This window comes from Mus caroli, chromosome 4 (genome assembly GCF_900094665.2).
Source record: "Mus caroli chromosome 4, CAROLI_EIJ_v1.1, whole genome shotgun sequence".
NCBI classification, from domain to species: domain Eukaryota; kingdom Metazoa; phylum Chordata; class Mammalia; order Rodentia; family Muridae; genus Mus; species Mus caroli.
Window position 1 is genome coordinate 139,872,845 of NC_034573.1, and position 17,328 is coordinate 139,890,172.

The following is a 17,328-nucleotide window of genomic DNA, read 5'->3' on the forward strand; positions in this document are numbered from 1 at the left end:
ATGTGATGGTTTATATATGCTTGGCCCAAGTGGAACTATTAGGAGGCATAGCCTTGTTGGAGTAGGTGTGTCACTGTGGGTGTGGGCTTTAAGGTCTTCTTCTTAACTACCCAGAAGTCAGTATTCTGCTAGCAGCCCTCAGAAGAAGATGTAGAACTCTCAGCTCCTCTTGCACCATGCCTTCCTGGACACTGCCATGTTCTTTCCTTGATGATAATGGACTAAATCTCTGAACCTGTAAGTCAGCCCCAATTGAATGTTGTCCTTATAAGAGTTGCCTTGGTCATGGTGTCTGCTCACAGCAGTAAAACCCTAACTAAGACAGCATATAAACACACATATATTTGGTATATATATATATATATATATATATATATATATGGCATATATATGTATATATGGCACATATATGTATATATGTATGTGTGTGTGTATATATATATATATATATTTCTATCTCAGCATTTGTTACCCTTACAGAGAGGACCAGGGTTCTGTTCCCAACACCACATGGTGGCTCACAACCATCTGTAACTCCAGGTCCAGGGGGTGAGACACTGTCTTCTGACTACTATGGGCACCAGGCACTCATATGGTACACAGACATACATTCAAGCAAGATACCCATACACATAAAATAAAAATAAATGTTACTTTTTACGAGCAGTTGGCATTTCATGAGGAAAGTGTGAGTACACCTTGATGTGTCCATTTGAAATCGGATTCAGAGGAGACCTCATGGGACACATGGTGGAGTCCCCAAAAGGTCACTGGAGGCAAGAGGTGAGTCGATGTGGCTAATTATAACTTCAGGAAGAAGCGGGCTGCTGGCTCAGCCTGGTACTCTGGACAGCAAACTCAGCTTCAGGGATGCTCAAATGTGAAAACCCATACTTGATAAAAATCAATGGGTTAGAGCAGATTTAAGCAAAGAGAGGGCAATTACGGCTTTAAGAACAGATGAATTTTTGATGGAGAGAGGGCACCAGAGTCCTTAAAAGCCCGCTATCTGCTTACTATTCATTAATTTCCTAAATCCCCGAGTGGCTCTCTTCCTATTTTTATCCACCCACTCCTTCATTTTGGGGAGATTGCATGCCTGGGGGTTACTACCTGCTGACTAGAGGAGTGCTTCCTTTACTTCTTCATTTCAAGCTCTGGGAGTGTGCCTGTATTTAGCACAGCCCGTGGATTTATGGGTTTTGCTCCCAACCTGGTCTATGAAGAACCAAGGCTGTATCCTGAGCCACGTGTGAAGGAGAAAGAGGCTGTGCACAGGGCTCAGCGCTGAACGGCAGGGTGGGCGGGGTCAGCGGTTGATCGGCAGAGTGGGCGGGACCAGAGGCGGAGCCGCTGAGTGGGCGGGATCAGAGGCTGAGTGGCAGCGTGGACTGCCAGGCGCTGGCTCGCTCTCACAGTACTCAGTGTGCTGACTTAGTCCAAGACCTGTCAGCTGTCGGAACTGATTTGTTTTTCCTAAAGGGAGTCTCTACTGGCTTTGCACATTCTTTTCTAGGTTAAAGGTTGCAAGCTAAAATTCAGAGTGTAGAAAAGAGGAAGTGCAAGCAGTTTGGCCAACTAGAAGACTCCGTGAACTCAACTCGTAGCTGTGCGAGTCCAGGGTGGACCGTGGCTTTGCCCTCTGATATCTTGTTTATCTAAAAGACAGAAGACTGCTCGGAACTGCTTGTTATCTTTGGCCCAGTGACTCCACTGTAGAAATATACAAGAGGGGGAAAAGTTAATGATCCATGAATGTTCTAGAAGTAGATATTGCAAAAGCACTAAAACACACTGAGTCACGAACTTTAAATGATAAATTTTACAGAATGTGGATTTGATCTCAAAAAAAAATTTTTCAGAAAGTACTACCTAAAATAGCAAAAACTGGAAACAGCCAAAATGCCTAGTTATAGAATTTATACTGCATATTCTGTGATATAAATAGAACTGAACAAAAATATAGATCTGTTAAAAATATATTATGCAGATTGTCAATACATGGAGATATGGATGGGAGGTTTAAGAAAGCAGGAAGAGTATTGTAGACCAATTACAGACCACACGCTAAGCCAGCATTGGTTGGAACAGGCATTTTAAGATCATCCTTTCTCTGTGAACTTGGAGGGAATCTCTATTTGTTGAGTACAACCACGGACATTATCTAATTTAACACAGAAAATCACCCAGAGAGTGGCTAGGGCGGCTTTCACTCTTTACAAGTTGAACCAAGGGTCACTTCTCTCCGACTGAACCAGTAACCGGCTCCCATGTTTCTGTACTGTGGGAGACCTGGGTTCCCAGACCAAAACAACAACAACAAAAAAAAAAAAAAAACAAAAACATTTTAACAAAACAAAGAGGAGAAAACAACCAAAAGTTAGCTGCAGTTCCTACCAATGTCTTCTGGGATCACTAAAAATTAGGAAGGTGAGAACAGAGGGGAGACACTGACTGCTGGCTGGCTCGCTCTCTCTCTCTCTCTCTCTCTCTCTCTCTCTCTCTCTCTCTCTCTCTCTCTCCCTGCTGCAGCTACCCCAGCTCACCCTGCAGACAGCACAGCAGATGGTTTGGAAGGGACGCTGCTCTGCTGAGCAAGTGCCCAGCACCTTATGTCACAGGGGCAGAAGGAAGCCAGGACAGCTGGTGTCACCTGGGAGGAGCCTGGTTGTTTGGGTCCCTTGGTGAGAGGCAGTGGGCAGCCATCCTAACCCCCAGGGGTGAGCATGCCTTTCCCCAATGCCTGGATAGCACACTCCTCACCAGGGGCAGTCTCGGGGAGCGCCCCTCCCTCGCTTCCCTACTCCCATTTTCCAATCAGCTCTCTGTGCAGAGGGAACTGAATTGGTAGGGAGTGTCCAGAGTACAGGGTAGTGAGGGAGGCCAACTCTGGAGAGCCTGGGCATGGAGAGGCTGAGGAACACATGGATAAAAGCTCGGGTTCAAACCCCAGAACATAGACTGCTGAACCTCTGTCATTACAGACCCAATTTCTCTGTCTGCAGTCTTCTGAACTCATTGCTTCAATGCAGCAAGTGACCAAGGTCACTTCCTTAGCCCATGCTGCTGCGTCTGAAGACCCCACCGAGGGACCTCGGGTCTCCTGTGGGGAGAGCCCAGGTTAGACACTGCCAGGGGGTTGCTGCTGGCCTGAAGGATGGCTTCTTCCTTCCTCCTCCAGTGTGCCCCCAGCCTCTGCAGCAGTCTCTGCAGCAAGCTCCACTGAGCCAAAGGCTGCGGCAGAAGCAGAAGCTGTGGAGGGGAGGGAGCTGGAGAGACTGCGGGGCCGCCCAGGTGGATGGGGGTGGGAGAGAAAGAGCCAAACGACCTTGCAGTTCAAAAGTCCCTTTCCCTTGGCTGCCACAGAGCAGGGGCAGGGCAGGAAATGACAGGCTCAGAGAGCACCCCTGCCTCTCAGAATGCAGGGTGCAGTTTAGAGCCCCAGCATCTACCCCTAGGTAGAAGCAGAGCAGGTAGGGGTGGGGGAAAGAGGGAGGGGAAATGGCTTGTGACCTTGGTCTTCTCCCTTACAATTCAGACTGCAGGGCTCAGAATTCAGCCTTGGAAACACTCAGCCCAGGCTGAGGCCCACAGGAGTGGCCCTCATCCACTGTCACCCAGGTGCTGGCACTCAGGCAGAGCTACAGCTCCTGTCAGGTAGGTGGGAGAGGACTGGGCCTGCAGCCTCTGCCTGCACTCCTCAGGATGCCAACAAGACTCGCCTGCCCGGCACTCATGTTTGCTCAATCTAGTGCCAACATGGCCTGCAACAGAGGCCCTCCTACTGGGACTGAGGGTCTGGTAGCACAGTTTCCCATTATTGGCTGCTCTGGACCAGTGCCTAGACTAGAGAGACCCAAACCACAGCAGAGCAGTTGTCCTGCTGGGCAGCTGGGACAAAAACAAACATTAGAAAAGGGGAGTCATAAGTGGTAGCTTGTGTTTGTGACCCCAGCACTTGGGAGTCTGGGGTCAGGGCCAGAGTATTTCTGTGAGTTCAAGGCCAACCTGAGCTATATTGCAAGATGGAGGCCAGCCTAGGCTACACTGTGAGACACTGCCTCAAAACAAAACAAAATGAAACAAACAAGTGTAAATGAAAGAAAGTCCAGATGAACCAGCCCCTCACAACAGCCCCGTCTCACATTAGATGTAGGCCCTTGGGACACACACACACACACACACACACACACACGGCTTGGCTGCCCGTCCTCCCACTGTGTGGCACAGCACCATCCTGGAGGTGCAGGAGCAGTCAAACTACTTGCTTACAGGAGCCTCGTAGCCAGCCCCTGGCCTGTCTCTGGGCACAGCCACCCTGGTAGCAGCTGCTGTTCAGACTCATGCTCTCACTGCTACAGGCTGGCCTCACTAAGTCCACCTGTCTGTCTATCTGTCTTCCAGCTTCCACTCTGTAACTTCCAATGGCACCTTTGTAGTGCTATAGTCTGCCTGGTCACAGTCTCCACAAAAACCTCAAAAAGAATCCATAGAGGGTGTGCAATACGCGAAGGACCACAGACAACTGCACACTGGATTCTTCCATGCCCCATGGCGAGCCCAGGGAGGAACCCCAGGGAGAGGGAGCAAGACCCTCTCTCCCTGCCTTGGCGGGAACAGACCGAGTCCAGACAGCAGAAAGAAGTGAACGCCACCGCTGGTTGGCTCAGGAGTGGCCGCTGTACGGCCCATCGGATCCAAGTCCTCATTCAGTGCCAGCTCTGCAGCTCAGCTCTGCAGATGAAGCAAGGACAAGGTCCAGCACACACTCTCTGTGGACATCAGGCCCCTGAAACGGTTCCCTGAGACCCATGTAAAATCATGAGAAGGGGCTGTACCCGTTCTCTGCCGTGGATCCTGGAGGGCATAGATCACTACCTCCTGACAGAGAGAGGCCTGCCAAGCCCTGCCGAGCCTCCCGCCCCTCACTCCACACCTGCTTCCCAGTTTGCCTGTGGCCTCTACATTGGAGTTTCTCACCCCGACCCTGGCCTGGGTTTCATACTCCCAGAGACCCTACCACCCTGCCCAGAGCTTCAGTGCTAAATACACACATCAAGAGAAAGGAGAGAAGCCAGAGATGCCAGGGGGAAGAGAAAAACAAAGCATAAAGTACAGATGGAGGAGAGGAAAGACAGACAGCCACCATTGGGCCAGAAGCCTGGGGGGCTCTGCTTAGCCAGGTCACACTTTGGGGTGGAAAGAGGGTGGCCTCTGGGGATTCCTGCAGCTGCAGAAGGCAGGCGTACATCTGCGTGGGACGGTAACACTGTGCAGTGGTGCCATGCGTGAGAGGTGAGGCCACACAGCTGGCCTAAGAGTGGTCTCCTTCACTCCAGCCGAGGACTTTGGACACAGTACCATACTGATTCTTTTAGAGAGGGTCAGTAATTGTCCCCACCTAATATGGCTACTGGGGACATAGTAACAGTTAGCTTCTTAAATTATTACTATTTAATAGGGGTGGGGGTAAAAGAGCCAATGTTGTAAGCGCAATCGAAACTGCAATAACAGAGGCCTGAGAGATGGCTCGGGGGTTAAAGCACTTACAGAGCATCTGCATCCAATGCCCGGCACCCACAGGGTGACTCACAACTGTCTGCAACTCCGGTCCCAGGAGATCCAGTGTTCTCTTCTGACCTCCCGGGCACTCGGTGTGTACCTGGTACACAAGTACTTTCAGGCAAAACACTAATACACATAAAACATGAAATAAATCTAAAAAAAAAATAGTTTTAATTGTAATAACAGGACAAGAAACATGGCCTGTTGAGTAAATGTGTTGCCACCAAGCCTGATGATGTGAGTTCAGTAACCAGGAGCCACTTGGTAGGAAAGAGCTAACTCCAAAGATTGTCCTCTGACCTCCACAAGAACACATGACACATGTGCATGTGCACACATGCACACGCGCACACACACACACACATCTAAACATTTTTAACTTACATTGCAGAATGCCATAACTCAAAGGAACCCATGTCATCACCCGAAAAACCTACTCCTGCCAGAGATGGAAAAGTGACACACTGAAGATACTAAGCTAGAGGCAGAGACGAGCCCAGGACTCTGCCTCCCGACCCTGGACTGATACCGTTTGTACAGCACTTCCTAAGACAGGCGCCCTCTTAGCACCTATAATCACATGTGAGAGATAGGAAAGCCAGCGCAGGCCAGGAACGGCTCCACAGAGAGCAAGGGAAGCCTGTGGCTTCGGGAGGGAGTGGCCCGTGAAGGCCTCCCAGAGAACGAGCAAGGATGCTAGAGAGAGAGGAGGAGGGCATAGGAGAGCTGCCATCCCCCAGGTAGCAGCATCACCCACATAAGCACCAAGCCTCACAGCTGCAATGGCCGCCATTACACTAGAGTGCAGTCCCCGGGACAGAGAGGCCAGAGGATCTTAAGTTCAAGGTCATCACTGGCCATGTAGCGATTTTGAGTCCAGCCTGGGCTATAAGAGAACCTATCTCAAAACTACATACACACACATACACATACACACACACTCACACACACACACACACACACACACACACACTCACACACACACACACACACACACACTCACACACACTAAAACATGCCTGGGGTAACCTACAGCACTACTTGTCGGCCGTTTCAAACGTCTCCACCAGGTGCATGTCACTGGACCAAATGCCCCCTTTGGCATCAATGACAAGTTGGGCTTTACCACTAGACACCCTGCGGATTGGCCGAGTAAAAAGTGCAGCACACAGTAGGGAGACATACTGGAAGGAGGTCACATACTAACAGAAACCCCCCCTCCAAGCTGAGCTTGCCGTGGTGCAAAGACCTGGCTGATCCTCCAGACTGCAGGGCCTGGAATGCCACCAAACGCCAGGCAGGCCAGGAGTGCCAGGCTCTCACGCACCTTCCGCATCTATGGTCTCCTTCAAGATGATCTCCACCCGCTCCACATGGTGCCTGTTCCAGAGGCCATCCAAGGCCTTGCGGTTCTGATCTCGGAAGGGCAGGATCTGAGCCACCGCCTGTCAGGGAGGGAGACTGGTCATCCCAGGTTCTTTTTGGTAAAGGAAGAGCCCTCGAGCCCCAGCCCTCTCCACTTAAAGAGGAAAACATTCTGTGGACAATGGCTCCTAGACCTCGGGTCTCACAACTCAGTGAGATACTCTAGACAAAATGACCTAAACAGTTTCTGGCTAAGAAAGAACAGATTTTAAATTGACTATTTTCCTGTGGCTACGGCTCAGTGTAGGGTGATTGCCTCACATGCAGGAGACCCTAAGTTTAATCTGCAGTACAATGAAAATGGAAAAAAAAAAAAAAGAAAAGGACAGAAAAAAAAAATCCCTATCTTTTAAGACTATCAACTTTTAATAAGATAGTTTAGTGACAAAATTGTAATATGAAAAACTCCAAACTGTATACATTTAATATCGTTTCCTTTTATTTCCAGGCCAAGAAACCCTTAGCAAGGCCGGTCCTGGTCTTGAGACTATAACCGTGACAAATGCAAAGGACTGGATGGGAAGCAAAACACCTGTCCAGGCAGTCGCCTCCCTGCCCAGTACGAGGCCCAGCTCAGCAGTCTGGGTACCAAAGAGCACGGGTACAGTGCACGCTCTGTTGGGGATGCTGGCCCTGATGAGCCCAGAGTGCCCAGCCCTGAGGCCGGTGCAGAGGGAACTGGCCTTGACCTGTGCCTTCTAGGAGATCATCCTAAGCTCCCGTTTCCCAGGCTTTGGTGAACACTGCTTCCCTTATTCAGTTCTAAGCTGTTATCAGCCTTTTGCCTCAAGACAGCATTCAAGATGAAAAAAATATTTTTATTTTAAAAAGGCAGACGGGTAAGGGATTTGAAAAGCTAATTCCAAGTCCCACAACATTCCCAAATGAAAGCCATATCCACACATCAGAGTCCCTGGACCACTTCTGTGGAGAAGGCAGATCAACATGGAGGACTCAAGAGTACACACCCTCTCACTGGGAAGCCCAGATGAGGATCTAGAGACTGGTCCTGCCTGCTATTCCACCCATTTCCTCAACTTCCACCTTTCCGGTCTTCCTGAAGGAAGACCATGGGTTCCTAACACTCTCCAGCTCAGTTCTCCATTCGGCAGTGAGTTCCTCGTGACTGATCCATGGTACACCACCTAGCACAGCCATGCCAGGCTCCAAGCTGCAGCTCACCTGCTTGCCGAGGTAATGATCCACACGGTACATCTCCTCCTCCTGGAAAAAGCTTCCAAGTTCTGAAGCCAGCTGCTGGGCTGAGAGGTGGTCATGGCCAAAGGGTTTTTCAAAAACAACCCGTAGCCAGGCACCTGGGTGTGGTCGGCAGCTGCTGTTGATGTTACGGGCAATGTCTGCGTAGGCAAAGGGCGGCACACTGAAGTAGAAGATCCTGCCTGCCTCCCAGAGCCCATCCTGCTGGACCTGGGTCTCAATGTCCTTGTTGAGGGTCTGATAGTCCTCCACTGTCTTCAGCTGGCGGTATTGGCTCAGCTGTAGAAACTGGCCCTTGAGTTCATCACAGCGGCTGGGTACCAAGTCCTTGGGACAGGAGAGGGATTCCAAGGCCTTGTCCATGAGCTTCTGGCCTTGCTGGGGGGCTGTCAGGGCAGCACCGTGGAAGCTGAAACTGTGGCCCTTCCCAGCCTCATCCAGGTATAGCTGAAACAGTCCCTGCCACAGATACTTTTTAGCTAGGTCCCCGGTTGCTCCCAGCAGGATTATGGAAACATGACCCTTGAGTTCCTGCGCCTGTAGGCAGCCCAGAAGGGCCAAGCACATTGCCGCTAGGAGCATCTTCCAAATGCTTGTGTGCCTGGGAAGAGCAGACAAGGAACAAGGAAGGATCAGACATGGGTCAGGAGGCTATGATGTAGAAAGAACACAGCTAGGACATCAAACATTTCCTGCCTGGCAAGAAACGGTCACTTGTTTCTCAGGGAAATGTTACAGTCCCACAGCATTCCCCTCCCTCCTGAGCAGTCTGTCTTCTGTGCCAAAAGTATGTCGGGAGCTTGCTCTGCAAACAGGAATTGTGCCTGGGAAAGTCCTAGGCCACTGAGTGCAACCAGCGCATTCTGCCACTCTGAGCATTGGAGAATGGCGTGAATCACCAGGGAGGTCCATGGTGATGAGAGAGCAGTCTTCACAACCACAGCCAGTCCCAGCACAGGCTAACAGGATGGCAGAAGAACCCTAGCCCAGGGACAGTCGCAGGTACCCTTCCAGCCAATGGCTGGAGTGTGAGAGGACACGGCTGTCTTCTCTCACACATCACTCAGCTTTTGTTCATGTCTGCTGGACATCATGCAAAAGTCACAACTAATAGTGACTCCGGGACAGCACCTAAAACCAGACCGTGGGGGCCAGCGAGATGGTTCAGTATGAAAGCACAGCTGTCCCAACTCAATGATCTAAGGATTCCTGGGACCCTGCAATTTGTCCTCTGACCTCCTCCCTGTATGTGTGCATGCACATGCACACACATACATACACAGATGAATGTAATAGGAAAGGAATAGACTTTGGGGCTAGGATGTGGCTCAGCAGGAACCTGGTACTGGGACATGCACAAGGGTACTGGGACCCACTCCCAAAACAGTAAGAAAAAAAAAGCTGTGTGGTGCACAACAGTAAACCTAGCATTTTGGTGGCTAAAGCAGAAGGACGGGCACACGTTCAAGGCCAGTCTGGCTACAGAGTGAACTTAAGGCCAGTAAGGACTACATAGCAAAGCCTTGTCTCAGAAAACAAACAGCAGGGTCCGGGGAGATGGCTCAGTAGTTAAATCGCTGGCTGCTCTCGCAGAAGACCCGAGTTCTGGCCCCATCACCCACACGGTGGCTCACAACCATCTATAACTTCTGTTCCAGTGGCTCTCATGGCCTCTTCTGCCCTCCAAGGGAAAAATACATACAGGCAAAAAAAAATTCATAAAATTAAAAATAGATAAATCCCTTTAAAACAAGAAACAAGTCCAGTGTGGCAGGGCACGCCTTTGATCCCAGCATTCCAGAGGCAGAGGCAGGCAGATCCTCGAGTTCGAGCCCAGTCTGGTCTACAGAGCAGGAGTTCCAGGACAGCCAGAAAGAAACAATATCTGAAATACCCATTCCACAGAAACAACAAACAAACAAACAAACGAAAGACCATGTGGCCTTGTGCCTGAGTGTGAACCCCAGATCAGCTCCTTAATAACTGGACAATTATTTAACCTGGCCACACCCGTTTCCTATAAAATGGGTGCTGTCGTGGTACCTCCAATCCAGGCTTGTTCCAAGAATAAAATAACTTCACCTTTATATGATGCTTAGGGCAGTACCTGCTGCCTTTTAGCTCCTGTTTACAGAACAGCTGATAGCAGGGCGTAAAAATGAGATTTCTATGTACCAATCACAAAACCTAACACCGTCTGATTTCACCTGAAGACCCACCCAAGACAGATTAACTGCAACCCCTTCACACAGTCTGAGGTGCTGTGAGATGAAGCTTCCACAGTGACAGACAGAGTAACAAGCTGGACCCTTGCTGTTGCCTTACGAGCCTTCCTCAGTGGAACATGCCCTCCCAGGCAAGAGGCCTGGGTCGAGTTACAGGAGAACCTGAGTATTTACTGTGTCGCCTTCTGTTCTGGTCGAAGTCACAGGGCCAAGTGCTGGGTTTCTATCACTGCAGCCCTCCAGGTCTCCACAGAGCCTGGGCTTTGGGAAAAGGCAGAAGGAAGCGAAGAGGGGGAGGAACCACGGCTCCAGGAAGTAGCTGGTACACGGGGTTCAGTCTGGAGGTGGAAAGGTGAAGGGGCCACTACGGAACCTGGTAAGCACCCTTTGTAAGCCAGACAGCATGAACAGAATAAATATGGCCAAACAGATGGGAAACTGAGGTCCAAAGAGATTGCTGAACATACAGAAGGCCCCACAGAGCTGGCCAGCCTACCAGTACTCTTCAGCTGGGGCTCACTCGGCCTCTACTGATTGTTGTTGTTATGATTGTATGAAACAGGCTCTTACTCTGTAGCCCAGGGCTGGCCTTACACTTGTGGCAATCCTCCTGCCTCAGCCTCTGAAGTGCTGGGATTGCAGATGTGAGCCGTGCACCTGCTTTTGCCTGGCCCTAGTCCTCCTTCTTCATCTCTCTGGGGATCCCTCCCCGAAACAGTTCCAGTGACACCCATGTAAGACAAAGGCCCAGTTAAGAGTGTCTGTGGCCCGTCCACAAGATGGATGGTCCATCCATCCGCAGGACCTGAGAGGGCCCAGCCTTCCTCACCTGCAGTCCCTGCATCTCTACCCAGACCACAGGGCCTTGCGTTTTCCTCTGCTTCCCAACTCCTGTCCTTGGCACCTGAGCCTTTCTTTCTCAGCTGGCAGCAGCCTCTGCCCCGGGGGAAGGAGAAGCTACAAGGTCAGTGCGGGAGAAATCCGAAGCCCAGAGAACAGCCTGGAGAAGGAGGTGGCGCCAGCTGGCAAGCAGTATTCCCAACTCCTGATCCTGTCCTGGGAGCCAGGGCTCGAGATGTGCTGGTACAGGGGGAAGTTGGGGAGCCCTGTCAGGTGGGGGTGGGGGCCCAAGGCCACCTCTCTGAGGACAAGGGGGATGGGTGGCACCCAGCCCACACTGGCTTCTGGTCCTCTACTTAAGACTGTTTCCCTCGGACAGCGGGTGTGTTCTGGACCTAGTGCCCAAGTAAACCAGTACATTCCCAGAACTACTGAAGCAGGCAATACTGGGTATTTCAACAGAGCTGTGTACAGTGTGATTACTAAACACCTGCGTGACTACTCTTTCCGAAATCGGCGTGGGTGGCATACACGTTACTTGTTTTTAGGATGATCCTGGTTTTTTTTAAACCTTAACAGCGTAGCTCAAACTGCACTGTGTATTTAAGTTTCCTAGGGAGCTGTCTAAAAGGCAGACCCTGATGGAGAAGATGAGGGAGAGGCCTAAGGAGCTGATGAAGCCTGGGTCCTTAGGAGCATACTCGAGGCAAGGTTCCAGAACACTGGGCACAGAGGACATCAGTATCCAAGCAGACATGCCTGGGGCTGAGATGGCTCAGTGGCTAGACATCCTAGCTGCTCCCAGAGTTAGATTCCCAGCACCCACATGGCAGTTCACAATTGTTTGTAACTCCAGTCCCAGAGGTGGGTGGGTCCAAGGCCTTCTTCTGGCCTCCACAGACACCAAGCATGCACACAGTGCCCAGGAAACACCCATCCATACTCACAAAGGGAGAAAACAAAAAGCCCATGCCCGGCCTTCCACGCTCATCACCAAGTCAGCACAATCCTGCTCGGGCCGGTCCTCAGATGCCTTCATTCATCCATCTCCTTATCAGAAATGGCTTCAGACGCGAAGTCCTGCGTTGACTGTGGTAGCGGGCATGACCTGGGGGATGGAGCTATACACTTCTCACCCCACTGGTTCTGACAGGATTCTCATGCTACAGCTGAGGAGATGCCCAGGAGCTGATCACGAAGCCATTGAACCCAAGTTACCACGCTAACCCTCGTCACAAACACTGGGCCCAGCACCCCAGTACAGGAAATGACATAATCTACAAAACATGGCTGAAGCCAAGCATGGTGGCTTGGGCCTGTGATCCTACTACTTGAGAGGTTGAGGCAGTAGCATCGCAAGCTCGAGGCCAGCTTGTGCCACAAATGGAGGTCGGTCTGGATAATTTAGAGGGACCCTGTCTCAAAATGTGGAGCGAGAGGAGGGCTGAAGATTCCAACCCGTGGCAGAGGGTTTATCTAGCATGAGCGAGGCCCCCGGCCAAGTTCCAGGGAAGGCTACTTTAGAAATAGCCTCGCTGACTCTGCCGCAAAGACTAACAGATGAGGTATGTGACCCAAGCCACACAAACAAAACAAACCCTACACAACCATGTATGACAGCGCGTGCCTGTCATCCCAGCAGGCAGAAGGCTCAGGCAGGGGGATTATTGTAAGTTCAGTTCAGGCTACACAGTAAGACAACGTCTCCCAAACCAAAAACAAACCAGGAAATGCATTCTTTCCCCCTCCCCCACCCCATCTCTCTTCCCTCCACATTCTTTCTCCTCCTTCCCTCCCTCTCTCCTCCCTCTCCTCTTACTCTAACACCCCCACCCCCACCCCCACCCCAGGTGAATGAGATGGTTCCCTGGGTAACCAGGAACCATGATGACCCAAGTTCAATCCCTGAGCTGCCCTGATAGAAGGAGAAACCCGACCGCCTGGGTTTGTCCTCTGACCTACATGCCTTGGCAAGTGCCTGGGGTGCACACACATAACCCGCACTAATATAAAATAATAAGACATTTAAAGAGTGAGAGCGCCGGGCGTGGTGGCTCACGCCTTTAATCCCAGCACTCGGGAGGCAGAGGCAGGCGGATTTCTGAGTTCAAGGACAGCCTGGTCTACAGAGTGAGTTCCAGGACAGCCAGGGCTACACAGAGAAACCCTGTCTCAAAAAAACAAAAAAAACAAAAACAAAAACAAAACAAAAAAAGAGTGAGAGCTAGACAAACATTAACTAATTAGATTATCTAAACAGTCCAGGTATTGTGATGAACACCGGGAAGCCAGCACCTGGGAGGTGAAGTCAGGGAGGTGAGAAATCCACGCCAGCCTATAATAGAAGCAGTTTGAAACTCTGTCTTGGGGGAAAAAATGAAGGAAGCAAGCAAGGAAGGAAGAAAGAAAATTAACTATAAAGAGACTCCCTGCCTTAGGGCAGCCAGGGCCATTGCTAGGAGGAAAGCTGGGCCATTCCCCTTACCTGTGGGCTACAGAGCCAACCCAGCCCTGGAGCGCCCAGAAGAACAAAGTCTGTCACCAACTTCACAAGTCCCCTCAGCCTCCCAAGATGTGGCCTGCGAGACCTGGGGCCTCCTCTGGCTCTCCTCCTCACAGGCAGTGCCACCTCTTGCTGCAGAGGCTGCGGTCTGAGGGGTTTTACTCAAGCAGTCTCCGCCTGGGCTCTACACTGGCTGAGAGGAAGGGGCTAGGAAATAAACCTGCCAAAGCGGCACACACAACGGACGTTGGCCAAGAAGCAGGAAACCAAATTTCCACTAAGAAATTTCTTCTCCCTTGCTTTCTTCTTTGTCTAATTAAGCAATCAGTCGGGAGGCCATGACTAACAGACAGAGAGGCTGGAGGAGAGAGAGGACAGAGACATCAACACAGACACAGGAAAAGTACTCTTAGCCACACGCTCTTGCCCTCATCCTAGACATCCACACCGCCTTGAACAAGGCATTTAACCTGCCAATGTCTCTGCTTCCTCGCCTGGGTAATGGACTAAGGGTGCTCAGGTTGTCTTCTGGCCCCTGGTCCCGCACATTTCAAGGGAGATCCCCACCCTACTATCAAGGAGATGCCACCGCCTATCCATATAAGCATGGAAGTGCCAGAGGGGACACAGACCACAGTAGTGGGGTCATGAGGCTAAATACAGAGGCAAGACTACACCCTGATCTCCAGAGTGAGACCAGGACAGCCAGGGATACACAAAGAAATCCTGTCTGGAAAACCAAAACGACAACAACAACAACAGAAGAGTGTGGAAGATAGTTTCCTGTCTAACAAATTGTATTCATACCAACAGCTGGAACAGGACATGGTAACTCAAGCCCACAGTCTCAGTCTTTAGGAGTCGGGAGGATTGTGAGTTCAAGGTTAGCCTGGGCTATTTAGCAACCCCATGTCAAAAGAAAGAAAAGCAGAAGGGGTGGGGGGTAGGGTGAAGGCTGGAGAGATGACTCGGCACTTTAGAGGACCCAGTCCCAGCAGCCACTCGGTGGCTCGGAACGATCCCTAACTGCAGTTCCAGGGGACCCTACACTAAGCATACACATGGTGCTGCGTGTACATACATGCGGACACACGAGATAAAACAGAGGAGGTGGGAGTCGGCAAGCAGGAGGGCACGCAGGCTTGCTCTGGGCAAGAATGCATTACTCTGACAGGCACAAGACGGGTCGTCCTGGGAGAGACTCGCCCTTTAGACAGAGGCCCTGCTAACATTCCAGAAGGGGAAAGAGTGATCTGGCCAGCCATGGTGAACAGGGGCAGAATCCAGCTTCAGCTTCCTGTCACCCTCACAGGAAAGGGGCACATGGCCAGCCATCCCCCGCCCAGTCCAGCAGCACTGAGAGGCAGGGCTGGTGCTGGCTAGTTACAGTCTCTATGCCCACAGACATGGGTGGGAGGGTGAGTGAGAGAAATCAGGAGCTACTACCTACCCCTTCCCTCCCCTACCTTCCCTTCCCTCCCCTACTCCCCTCAGAGACCATTGACAAAGCTGCTTCCCATGGGTGGGGCAAGAAGAGGGGTGCCTCTAATCACAGCCCCAGAATCTGGACTTTTAAAAAGAAATTGGGGGGCTGGAGAGATGGCTCTGTGGTTAAGAGCACTGGCTGCTCTTCCAGAGGACCCGGGGGTCCAATTCTGAGCATCCACACGGCAGTTCACAACTGTCTGTAACTCCAGTTCCAGGGGATCGGACACCCTCACACAGACACATATGCAGGCAAAACACCAATGCACATAAAATAAAAATAAATGCTAATTTTAAAAGGATTGGAAAAGAAACAAGAATTCAGATGAAAGAACATTTAGAAAATCATCCTTATCAGCCAAGCGTCCCCTCCAGTTCCAGGACTCCGACGCCAAACTTACCAGTGCAGGCAAAGAACAGAACCTGGTGTCAGTCAACTGTGATCTGCATTTGGTCCCCTCATGGCCAATCTGGGGACCAGCGCTTCCAGATGAAGCTCTCCTCTAAATCCAAAGAGCCCTTTCTCCGACCTCCTCTAAAGATAACTGGGGAGCCCTGAGGAGCACTCAAAGCCCCTTTGTACCTTTTTGCAATGTTTGATTGCAAAATTTCCGGTATTTTTCCCAGCTGGTTGTTAAACACAGCCGTTAATAAAGTGAAATTACATAAATGAATAACCAGCCAAATTCCATTAGAACCAAGTTCAATAGACACTCAAAACTTATGTTTCCTGATCACGGGATCACTTTTTGCTGTCATGTATGTTCTTGATAATGGCTCATTAAGGGGACATCTATAACCCAGATATTGGCAAAGATCATAAATCAAGTTCCCCAGTCCCACCTCCCACATAGCAGCTGCTCAGCACAGGGCCAGCCAGTTGCTATCCGTGTGGCCAAACCGGTATTTCCTGTCTGCACTTTCCCACCTCACCTCCAGAGTGGTCAATCAACTCATACTCTGATCAGAGCTCTGATCACATTAGTTGAATGCTGACTGGGCTTAAGCACATCTAAATCCAACTGGTTTATTAACCACAATCTAAATTACTCCCTCCTTGCCCTCCCCACATCTCCCCTCCCTGTCTCCCCTTCCCTTCAGGTTTGTGGTTTTTTGTTTTTGAGACAAGGCATCTCTACGTAGCCCAGGCTGGCCTCAGGCCTGGTATGCTCCAGCCTTGTCCTCCCTGGCACTGGGATTTCTGGCATGGCCCACCACATCTCTCAACTTGTTTCAAATGCTGTCTCCACAAGTCCCAGTAAACACAACATACTCAGATCATAAACCTTAGCGGTGTCTGGTCTGTTGGCAGATACAGGTGTCCACCTTCAAATCCTATCTGGGGGCGGCTCGGGTGTCTGCCACCAAGCCTGATGACCTGAGTTCCCGCCACAGGAACCGCAGGGTAGAAGATGAGATCCAGTTGCACAGCCTGTCCTCTGAGCTCCACATGTGTACACACACGTGTGCACACACATATGTGCACACACACGTGCACACAAACATATGTGCGCACGCGCACACACACATGCACACAAACACAACAAAGCTCACACAGGTTTGGAGCACAGTGCCTCTCACTGCCTCTGTCTGTTCTACCATCTCCTCTGTCTGGATTACTGCAGAACGCCCTCCCCCACCCTCCCCTAGCTTCCTATGACCCCTGCAGAGCTGAGCCTAGCACAGGGGCCAGAGTGACCCTCGGGGTTGGTAGGAAAGAGTCTACACAGTCTAGCATCTTACCATCATCTCTTTGACCTCCTGTTCTATTCTGGCCATCCTCCTGCCTCAGGGCCTTTGTTCTGGCTCTTCTCTCTGAGCTGCGTTCCCGACAAGTACTCACATGGCACATTAGCTCACCAGCTTCAGCAAGACTGCTTGCTCAGTCTGGCTTTCTCAGACCACTCCACAAAATACTACAACTTCCACTTCCACCTCATGCCTCCTCCCTATTCTATTTCCCTCGGTAGTCCGTCCGTCCTTCCTTCCTTCCTTCTTTCCTTCCTTCCTTCCTTCTTTCCTTCCTTCCTTCCTTCCTCCCTCCCTCCCTCCCTCCCTCCCTCCCTC

The 17,328-nt window shown here is 50.9% G+C and overlaps 1 protein-coding gene across 5 annotated transcripts in view; it reads right to left on the reverse strand.

The window, feature by feature from the left end:
• H6pd (hexose-6-phosphate dehydrogenase/glucose 1-dehydrogenase) overlaps positions 1–17,328 on the reverse strand; it is a 29,147-nt gene that overhangs the window by 7,330 nt on the left and 4,489 nt on the right. Inside the window, exons 1-3 of one of the 5 annotated variants that reach the window (XM_021159354.2) lie at positions 15,663–15,895; positions 8,173–8,809; positions 6,893–7,010 (exon numbers count right to left, since the gene is read on the reverse strand). In XM_021159354.2, the coding sequence (XP_021015013.1) occupies positions 6,893–7,010; positions 8,173–8,790 (736 nt within the window). In that variant the 5' untranslated portion in view covers positions 8,791–8,809; positions 15,663–15,895. Of the gene's footprint in view, positions 1–6,892; positions 7,011–8,172; positions 8,810–12,220; positions 12,826–13,758; positions 14,550–14,583; positions 14,654–15,662; positions 15,896–17,328 lie in introns of those variants that run through there. The other 4 variants (XM_021159352.2, XM_029476114.1, XM_029476113.1 and 1 more) reach the window with 4 other exon arrangements.